The sequence below is a fragment of the Salvia hispanica genome, chromosome 6 (assembly GCF_023119035.1).
Source record: "Salvia hispanica cultivar TCC Black 2014 chromosome 6, UniMelb_Shisp_WGS_1.0, whole genome shotgun sequence".
Lineage (NCBI taxonomy): Eukaryota > Viridiplantae > Streptophyta > Magnoliopsida > Lamiales > Lamiaceae > Salvia > Salvia hispanica.
The window spans coordinates 23,611,029-23,622,393 of NC_062970.1; the positions used below are offsets into that span (position 1 = coordinate 23,611,029).

General features: G+C 36.2%; 1 protein-coding gene across 1 annotated transcript; it reads right to left on the minus strand.

Annotated features, from left to right (window-relative positions):
• Window positions 1–7,265: 7,265 nt before the first annotated feature.
• On the minus strand, window positions 7,266–10,665 carry LOC125196456 (phospholipase D alpha 1-like). Its single transcript, XM_048094978.1, has 4 exons — window positions 10,641–10,665; window positions 10,438–10,543; window positions 8,031–9,933; window positions 7,266–7,820 (listed from the first exon to the last, which is right to left on the minus strand). The coding sequence occupies exons 2-4, from the start codon at window positions 10,531–10,533 to the stop codon at window positions 7,387–7,389; spliced, it is 2,433 nt and encodes an 810-aa protein (XP_047950935.1). The 5' UTR covers window positions 10,534–10,543; window positions 10,641–10,665; the 3' UTR covers window positions 7,266–7,386.
• Window positions 10,666–11,365: the final 700 nt, after the last annotated feature.

The following is an 11,365-nucleotide window of genomic DNA, read 5'->3' on the forward strand; positions in this document are numbered from 1 at the left end:
ATCATCATCATCATCATCATCATCATCATCATCATCATCATCATCATCATCATCATCATCATTATTATTATTATTAATTAGAAAATTTTAAAAATAATTTAAAATTATAAACTTAATTTCTGTCACGACCGCATTTTGCTAAGGATGGCGAAAGCGGGTAAACCGCGACTAATGAGAGGGATTAAAGAAGCGGGTAAAGAAAAGGGCTAGAACTTGAGAATTTGCACAAAGGCCAAGTCGATTGATATCATAGAAGCCAAGTATTTAATTACATGGTCTTGAAAATAGAATAAACATCTCCTCAAATAAATTAGAGTTGATGGTACAATTCGCACTTCACAAAAGCACAGCGGAATAAGTCCTTACTAAACGACTTCGTGTATGAAAACACGAATCATTGGAAGATCCACTTGATTATTTAATTACATCGACTCCGATCATCACTCCATCCTCTTGACGTTCTTGACGTTCAACCTGCACATTTATAAATACATGCAGGGCTGAGTACAGGAGTACTCAGTGGACACGTGCCGAAAAACAAAACATACATTATATAGTTGTCAAGCCATCACAGTACCACACGGGGATTTTTCTTAAAAGGCCCGAGCTTACTAAGTTCTTTTGTGAGCTAAAAGTTTGACTGCAGACTAAGTTCCTTCATCATTCATAATTCATCATTCATTATTAATCATTCAATTTATTCATCATTCCATTCCAGTAATTCAGTCAAGTGCCGGGAGGTGGTAATCTCCCACGGTCACCCATCATTTCATTCCATTCCATTCCAGTCAAGTGCCGGGGAGGTAATCTCCCACGGTCACCCATCACATTCCATTCCATTCATCAAACATGACAACAACTTGAAAGGAATCATAGCTTCATTTTGAGAAAAGATAATATTTCATAATTTCGCAAGTATTTGACTTATATCCACACTAATGTGTTGGATATTAAAAGAAAGCCCACCTGATATGCTTATTCTTCAATTCAATTATTCGCGTTGACCTCACTTGCCTTTGAGCAATTTATCCTAAGTTTGATGAATCCTCTCGGATGGGGACCGATGTCCTGCCTCTACTCTTCCTTGCTCCTCCTCCACTACTTGTTGTGCTTCTTAAATTATTTTAAGTGAATTTGTGGTATCAAAAAATGAGGGAAGGAGAATGGAAATGGGGTTGCTTATATAGTGCTCAAATGTTGGCATTTGTGCTTCAATCTTGGGGGCAAAGCTTTATTATTCTCGGTTGACAGCTCCATCTCTTTCTTGGCATCATGCTTCTTTACTTGATTGTGCAAGTCTTGAGGGCAAAGGCTCCTATTTTGGGCTGCTAGTTCTATCTCTTTCTTGACACCATGTTTCTTTACTTAATTTGTGCAAGTCTTGGGGGCAAAGACTCCTATTTTGGGCTTGCTTCCCATTCTCCTTTCACTTATGAGATTCCATTCTAATCTCTTTTTGGTGTTTCACTTGTAGGATAGGGATGGCTTTGTAGGTGTATGGTTTGTCCCTTTGGAACCTTGTGGAGCACAATATTGAGAAAGAATAAGAGAGAAGGAGAAGGATTTCATTCCATTTTCTTGATTTAGTTGCTCCAATTGACTAGTATCCAAGTACTTAGTATTAGAATCTTTAAAGTGGAAATGTTGTATTATTCCACAATTGTTGTACCACATGATGTAAGCAACATAGTGTAGTCCTTTTCTATTGTGTAGTCTTTTTCCATCTATCTCTCCAAGATTTGAAATTCCTCGACCCAAAGTATTGTACTAATTTATTCTCTTTTCTTTTGCTCAAACAATTCCTTATTTCTTATTCTCCAAGATCGAGCACTTATAATTTCAAAAGTCGGGATTACAACGGAAATTTTACAATCACACGTCTTCTAAACGAAAATTATTTAAGCTAATAAATCCGGTTTATCTCGAAAGAAAGGAACGAAATTCTGGGGCGTCACAATTTCAGTATAATAAATAACTATGATTAAAATTATCATAATTATAACTATATTTTATAATAATTATTAAATAATTAAAATATAATTATATAATATAAATGATATAATAAATAATTATTATTATTTTTATAAATTAATAATTAATCAGTAAATTCATAGTGCAACTTTAATTTATTAATTTGTTCAATTATAATATCCGTAAATATTATAACTATAATACTAATTATTATTATTATTATAATAAATGAGTATAATATATCATGCTATAATTATAATTATATTATTGTATATTATGATGGATAATCCATATTTAAACTATCCATTGTAATAATAAATATAATAATATAATTATTATTATTATTTGTAATTAATAATTTATTAAAAATTTATATTATTATTTTTTTATAAATAAAAAATAATAAATATATTTTTAGTTTGGTGTTAAAATTCAATATAAATTTAAAATCTTGATATTTTCCAAACACAAGAAAGTAAAATTACTAGGAATCATATTCCCTGGATTCATTTTCCCAGTAATCATTTTCCTTGCCAATTTTACTTTCCCGTTAACTAAACATGGCCAAAGAGTTTTGACAGGAAGTTATTCAATAATGGTATGTGGTATGTGTATAATTATAGCTCAAACGGATATTAAATGTTCCTTTATAAAAATAATCATCTCTCTACAAATGGGTGCATTCGAATCAATTCGATTACAAAGACGAGCTAACACGCAAATCTCAATCAACCAATAAACCAATCTCTAGGGATCTTCTTTTCTTCAATATGTTCCTACATCCAAAATGAAAGTGACTGTATAGTTATTCTTTTACCTTTGGTCAAACTTTAAATAGTGATAAATGAACATAGGAATTTTGATCAAAACAAGAATGGGTTTAAATAAAGAAATATACCCTGTTTCCTTTCCCTAAGATTAACCGATCTCATCTTAAGACTAGAATATCTAATGGCTAGATTAATTTCTGAAATATTGTTAATTTTATCACTAATAATCCTATAAGGTTACTTATGTCAATATATGATGTCGTCTGTTATGGAAAATCCTACAATGTTGCATATTCCTCTTTCCACTAACAATCAACAACGTGAATTATGTGAGTTAACATTCCATAATTTCAACTCCTTCATATCTTCCATATTTTTCAAACGATTTTCCATTATACTTAGTTCCATGGAGATTTATTATTCTTGAGCAATTAGTTTCCAGATTTATCGATGACCAAAAGTTGCATTTTTATGACATAAATTGATCCCGGGTGGTACTCACATTGACGTATTCTCGTTTTCCTGGTATACCTATATATTTTGTAATGACTCGAAAATTCAATTAGTATGACACAAACTAGCAACAATATGACATTGGAGTAATTCTCACAATAACTCTAAGTTGCATTTTCTATGACATAAATTTATCCTGGGTGTAATCATACTGACTCATTGATTCATTAGTCGCACAACACACACAAACATGGCATGTTCGATTATTTTTACGTTTCTCTCTCTTTTTTTTGCTAACATGAGCATAACACGCATACAATATGGCACAATGAGTCGTATTCATATATAAATTCAAGAAACGACAACATCTGATGCCATTTCTAAAACATAATCCAAATATGTAAAGCTAAAATGTTTAAACATCCTTAATTTAAAACAGTGGTAAACTAAAAAAATGAAACAGAGTTTCAGTCTTTTAAGTTATGACATAACCACTACTTAAGATCTGTAGTTTGCTATCATCTTTTCAACATCGATCATGGTGTTGTTATTGTCCTTTTCATAATGTTTGGATGCCAACAATTTATTCAAAAAGGCGCTATGATTATTTTCCATCCCCATCAACACACGATAGCACACCCTTCTTTCTAATTGATAGTCCACAATTCCATTTGCTCTCTCTCTCCATCATCTGCAGCTGCATTATTAGTTTTCTTTTTTAATTTAGCTCATTGCTATCATCTTTTCAACATCGATCTTCGCGTTGTTATTGTCCTTTTCATAATGTTTGGATGCCAAAACTTCATTCAAAAAGGCGCTATGATTATTTTCCATCCCCATCAACACACGATAGCACACCCTTCTTTCTAATCGATAGTCCACAATTCCATTTGCCCTCTCTCTCCATCATCTGCAGCTGCATTATTAGTTTTCTTTTTTAATTCAGCTCATCAACATTCTCTACCAATGTAAAAGAGGTCATTCTTGGTCTGTTTTTAGGGCATAACAGTAAACATGACCTAAAATAATCTAAAAATGACATTCATATTTTTCAAATCTAGATTTTATTAAATGACCTAAACTAAACTAACAATTTTTATGTCATGCATAACACAATTTCAAGTCAATCTTCAATAGCAAACATAAAATAAACAATTATATGAACTTTTGCCCTAATTTTGTCATTTTTATGTCAGAAAAATCGGATTCCAAATTAGGAATTTAGCAAAACTCCACACCAGCTTTTAATGTCACGTGGAACATATATATATATATATATATATATATATATATATATATATATATATATATACGGGCGCATTATGGTCAATAAGTGAAATTCTGTTAAAAATCAAAACAAATCCCAGCCCTTGGATCCTGAGATTAGATGGATGTGATAAGTTACATTATTAGCCCAAAATGCTACATTATCATTATTAGACTAAAATGCTACATTATTGTACTAAAATAGTACATTATTAGCTAATTTACATTATTTGACTAGTAATCTACATTACTAGATGACACGTGGCAATAATCTAACAGTTACATTACAAGATCCAATGACTGAGATTTGTTTTAATTTTTGACAGAATTTCACTTATTGATCTGAACACGTCCCTATATATATATGTCATTCTAGCTTCAGAAAAATGAGATTTGAAATTAACAGTTTTTATGTCATGCATAACACATTTCAAGTCATTGATCTTCAACAACAAACATAAAATAAACAATTATATGAACTTTTGCCCTGATTTTATCATTTTAATGTCAGAAAAATTGGATTCCAAATTAGAGATTTAGCAAAACTCCATGTCTCATAACTATTTATGTGAGCACAAACTAAATCATCCTAACACGAGCTCCCAAATTCAATTGCTGCAACAATTTGGTCATCATGTCCCTTCTTTATTCTTTCCCGTAATCCTTTGATAAACTTGTTCAAAACCAAAAAAAACATATAATGGCCTAAAATATAGCAATTTTGTGCCACAGTGAAAAAAAACGTAAATTTCATAAACCCCACATACCCTTCCCGGTCTTCCTCGCTGTTCCGGACGCCCTTGTATCCACCATCGTCGGTAATTCGTTTGGCTTGAGCAAAATCCCTAATTTCTTCTAGAGAGATTTTTGAATAAATGAGTGAAATTTTCACTCTCTCACTTCTTCACTGGCGTGGGAAACGAAGAGCTATATTAGTGTGTGTGGGAAACGAAGAGCTATATTAGTGTGTGGAGTAATCACTCCCATTAAATTCGCCCACTATGAGCATCTCCAACCATTACACAAAACTCAAACCCATTTTAGTGTAAATGTCACACTAAATATTGATTTTACTTCAAATCATTTGCACTAAACTCAAACCCAAAAGAATACTCCCCACTCATTTGCTTTTCATACTTTACAATCATATTATATACTACTATTTTATATAAATTATACACTAACCCCATAACACTTTCAATAACTTAAATTAAATTAAATACTAATATAATAGTTAGACTTATTAATTAATATAACTATATATGAAATCAATTACTTTATTAAATAAAAAATTACATGATTTAAAAAATTTAAAACAAACAAAACTGGATTCTCTATTTGGGAACAAAATAAAACAAGTCATCGTCTTTTGTTTAATTAAATAATAGATTAACTCTTTCAAATTATGCTGAATAATATTAACTTATACAGTATATACTAATATGGGCTAGCCCAGTAATTAATACAAAACCAAATAAAACCAGATTAGGTTACATCTTCTCCGCGCCTGCAGCTGCTTTCTTTGTAAGTTTTCTTGTCCCTAATTTTTAATATCTCTTCCTTCCATTCTTCTATTTTAATAAATATGAATTGATTTGGACTTGAATGCAATAACTCAAACTATGAAAAGTATTTTTGGTATACTTTTAGTGCAAAACTAAAGATATATATTTTTTCTTCAAAAATCTATAATGGAATTGGTTTTGCAGTACTGTTGGAGGTATTATTCTACTGCATTTTAGGTTTTGCAGTACTATTGGAGATGGTCTAATAACGGAAGCAACGGCTCCACTAATGTGGACCCCGGAAAATACCCTTCGTATGACCCAATTTGCACTTGTCATGACGCCAAAGAAACAATTTATAGAACAAATTGTGGCCCTTAAATAATAACTCTAAATAATGATAATTGGGCTCGATTTTGGTACTTAGGCGTTTCTTTTGATAGATTAAAACCCATAAATATAGTGTTGAAAAAGAAATGAATAATGAGAACATATTCACAACAATGCACAAGTACCAGAGAAATGTTGTGACTCCGACTCAGCATATTGAATAAAAATGCTTATAAAGTTTCATAATAATGTAAAATTGAATGAATCGACTGTGCATAAATAAATAGTACTTCTTCTGGATATCAACTTTTTCTATATTTAAAAATATATTCAATCTCTCATCTCTCATTAAAATATTCAACTATCTTTTTCTTTTTTACTTATTTCACCTAACAACTTCTTCTAAAATCTCGTGTCACTCAATAATGTGCACATCATATGTAAATTATATACTACTCCCTATCTAGTGTATGTGGATTTTAAAGTTATTTTGTACGTACTTCATTAGTTGTGTAAAGGAATTGAGAGCTATAGTCTACTAGTTTAGATGTGTTGATGATTGAATTCAACCAATACAAAAGAGATAAAGTGGTTGAAGTAAATCTATAATAATACTCCCTATTAATTTGTCCACTTTTATTATTTTTGTCTGCTCCCATTAATTGTCCAATTTCACTTTTTATTATAAATGATAATTAGGTATCACATTTAACCAACTCATTACACTCACATATTATTATAAAACTAATATACAAAAGTAGGACCCAAATTTCACTAACTTTCTCATCTCACTTTCCTTTACAATTCTTAAATTCCGTGCCGAAATCAAAATGGACAATTAATAGAGGACGGAGGGGATACTCTAATTGTGCAGTTGCAAAGTATAAGGGAGCTCGCATATTTTCCATATCATAATTTATAGATAGTGAAAACTATGCACATCAATAACCAATAGAATAACAAAACCAAGAATCAAAACTCTTAAAATCATTAATTATAGTAGCGGCAAAATTGAAGTCTAGACAAATTAATTATTAAGCTAAAGGTTGTAATTTTATTGGCTTTTGATGCCAGTGGTATATGTGGTTATGTTAGGTAGTGAGGATGGGAGGGAGATAGTCTGACTTCACACCAAGCAACTTAGCCTTGGTGTCGGGGAAGCAGTCGTTGCCGGGAAGCTCGGTAACGACACCTTCGCTGCTGATGGCGATGGGGTAGCGAAGCAAATGCCCCGGAAGGTCTCTCTGTAGCTCCTCATTAGCATAGAGATCCCAATACTTATCGGCCAAATCATTCACCTTCCTCACACACTCCTCGCCCTGAGGTAGGAGGAAAACATCGTCAATCGTCCCTAGATGCTCGTACCATAACGCCATTCGGAAGCCATGGACTTGACCCCTAGCCGGCTTCTTCGTTGACAGATGGTGCGGTTGGTAGGCACCAATGGCTATCTCCGAGTCCCGAGTCCCATCCATCGACCGCTGGTTGATGTTAGCCGACCCAACTATAATGTACTCATCATCAACTGCAAGTTAAAACATACATCATAGTCATCATCTGTTGGCAATTGAAACTATATATACAAATATTACTATCCCACACCAGTGCTCACAGAGAACTGAAATCACTATATAAATCTTATGGGCCTCTCCTTCTATCACCAATTAGTTTTGAGAGGGAACTCATGGATTTCTATCATCGGCATCTTAAAAAAAGAAAGAGAAAATTAACGTACCGATCATCATCTTTGAGTGCACGTATATCATAAACCTTCGAGCCATCTGGGCTCGGAGGTAATCAGAGTCGGGCTCTGGCTGCTGCGACGGCATGTACTCCCCGTCCTTGGAGGTCTCCCGATTTCCGAGGCAGAAGAAGGTCAAGTAATTCCTAGGATCATCTTCCATGCCCTTATCTCTCAAAGCCTTAATAATGTCCTTATACATCATCTCCATTGTCCGTCTCTGCCAATCCAAGATAGCCTGCACCGATCCACTCTCCGGGATCCCCTCCGGCCACATGGGAACAATAACATAGATCTTGAACTTCTCCCCAGCTTCAATCTTGCTACAAACCTTCAACGACAACTCCTTCGGTATGAGATGCAGAGCTCCGATATCCCCCACCGTAATGCCATCGCTCCCCCACCCAAAGCTCGATCCGAGGAAGTACTGATTCTCGATGTAGATGAAGTTCTTGGCCCTCCGTATAGCGTGAATGTAGGCGTCCTGGATGCTCCGATCCACGATGTTCTCCTTGCCACTTACCAGACCAGCGTTGGCCGCCTCCTCAGGGCTCTCCGGGAACCCGAAGGCTGCCCCACCGTCTATCGACCTAAAGAGCTGCACATTCCATGACTCGTGGTCGTCGGGGTGCATGACCGAAGACGGCGGGATGATCATGTTCTCGTAATCCTCTCTCAGCTTCAGCAGCACGTCCTTCCCACCTTGTTTCCTCCACCTCTGTTCGAAATTAAACATGACATCCCACGCGATGGGGCCCTCCACTCGCGAGTGGATGTCATGCCAAGGCTCTCGGGGGCCCCCTTTTTCAATTGCGGCCCCCGGGAAGTTTGGCTGATGGAAGTCATCGTGGTGGGCCGAGTCCAGTGTTCGGAACAGGCTATGGAAGGGCGTGTCGTACCTCCCGTCGCAGAGATCGAGCCCGCCCACGAAGCTCACAATCCGGCGCCGATCTCCTCCTCCCTTAGGCATGTCACTGTCCACAACTATGATTTTCTGATGATGAGTAAACATGGTGGAGACTTGCAAACTCTGCACAATGCTCCCGCCATCATCTGGATTTCGAGGGCACAACACACAATGAACCTCAGTCCCTTGAAAAAATATCATTGTTTCTTCGTCATGAGTCGCCATTAGCCCATCCTTTTTTAAAACCCCCACCGAGGTCCGATCATCCCAAACAAGCATCAGCACTCTCACTCCTTCCCCGGCCTTTTTCTTCAGCAGGGCGCCGAGGGTGGTGTCGCCCCCGGCCTTCTCCCTCCTCGAGTCCCGGATAAGAGAAATCTCGGTGTAAACAGACCATCCAGTGATGTAGATCAAATGCTTAGCATTAGTTATAGCGTCGAAGGCATCCTCCCAGCAACGGTGAGGCTCGTAGTTTTTTCCCCCGGACAGGGCGATTTTCGGGATGAAGCCGTCGGGGACGTGGGCGTCTTGGTAGAGGGAGACGCGGCACCCTGTACGCTGCCCGAAGAAGGTGTAGGGCACGCCGGGGTATTTAGCACTCTTGATGCCGCGCCCCCAGTTGCGGTCGCGGCTCACATCGAAGAATTGGAGCTTGACGTGGATCTTCGAGGCCGAGCCAATGGGGCTGCGGTTCTCATCCAAGATCGCCTCCCATCTGTCTACCTCGTCCCCCTCCAGGATGTCTTGGACGGGGACGTAGGCACGGCCGATGAGGGTGGCCCCGATGGCATTGGCATCTTTGACGGTGAAGATGACGTTTGAGGCCGAGTGGGCGCAGTATATGTGGAAAGTTTCCGACCAGTTGAGGTTGTTGCTCACCTTGTCGATCAGACGGGTACGCCCCACTCTCGCCTTCTCCAGATCCACAGTTGCGTAGATTTTGGGGGTGCCTTTGCCTAGGCCCACTGATTCGCCGATGTTATCCACCAGCTACAACAATATTTTTTATTTTTGTACAAGAATATGGTTTATTTTCTGATTATACTCCTTCAATCACTCAAAATTTGCTCTTTTTTAACTCAAAAAGCGCAATGGGCTGCTCCAATTGCTCGAGAAATCGGGCTCGGTAGTGTCTGACGTCTCGAGCAAGTGGCCCAGTGCATGCTTTTTGAGTAAAAAAAGAGCGTTAAAAGTTGTTTTGGGTACTTTTTTATGTAAAATGTTTCTACGAGACGACCCCAAATGCTCCTTTTTTACTCAAAAAGCGCAATGGGTTGCGCCAATCGCTCGGGACATCGGGCTCGGTGAGAGCTTGGGGATGATATGGTGTGAGTCCATGGGCCCTGGCATCTCAAGCAATTGGCGCAACACATTGTGCTTTTCGATTCAACAAAAGGAGTGTTTGGGTTTGGACACTTTTCGATTTGAAAAGCGAACTGTTTCGACCAAAATCATTTTCAAAGAAAATCGATACGATTGAGATGAAACTCATACCTTGCCTAAGAAATTCCCTCCACCACCACTGTCTTGCAGCCTATCAACTTCAAAGATTGTTACATGTAGAGTCCCATGAAGCAATGTCTGAGACATTTTGTTTCACCTGTCCGATATTTACCATATGTCAAATGATTATGCAATAATTCAACAAGACACAATATTTAATCTAGACTTCACGAAGAAGAAAATAAAAATAAAACCTCTTTTTGTAAGGAAATGAATGAGAAATCCCAGAAGCTTACAAAAATGAATTTTTTCTTAAGGTTTTTGAAGGCAGAAAATAGAATGTGATCCGATTTTTGCTGTCTGCGAAAATAGAAAGTGATCCTAGAAAATAGTTTTTCTTTGTTTTTTCGCTTCACACGAGGACCGGCAACTCGCACAGCTATTAATTTTTTAATGGGGTATATTATTAGTAATTAAGTAAGGTCTAATTACTAGTTAATTTGTTTCACATGTGTGTATGTTATATTGTACACTACTCAATATATATATATAGGGTATAGGGTATAGGGATGTGATCAATTGCTAACTAATTATCAATATAAAATTGAAATCACTTTTTAACCATTAGATCAGAAGATCTTGTGGTTGATATAATGCCAAGTGTAATATATTTTAAATTTAAATAATTATTAATTAAATTAAAAGGATATTAATGTCAAATCCTATATGTAGTAATTATAACTAACTACTTTCTCTCTCCTCAAAATCATCTCAAATCTTTAAATTTACGTAACTCTCTCAATTTAAATTATTTTTTCGCAAAAAATATATCAAATTAAAGATAATTTAATAAGGATTCCAACGAGATCTCAATTGCATATGTTCCGACGATGTTCGGGTGATGAAATTTGATAAATTATATTTCAATTTTCGTACATGTTGATAAGCAGCTTTTATCAACAAATGCAACAAAAAATCT

Bases quoted from the DNA above. Each gene is read 5' to 3' on its own strand.
- LOC125196456 (XM_048094978.1), bottom strand. From the start codon at position 10,533: ATGTCTCAGACATTGCTTCATGGGACTCTACATGTAACAATCTTTGAA. The intron at 9,934-10,437 runs GTATGAGTTTCA...ATATTGTTGTAG, and splicing joins GAGGGAATTTCTTAGGCAAG to CTGGTGGATAACATCGGCGA. The intron at 7,821-8,030 runs GTACGTTAATTT...TTTAACTTGCAG, and splicing joins GCACTCAAAGATGATGATCG to TTGATGATGAGTACATTATA.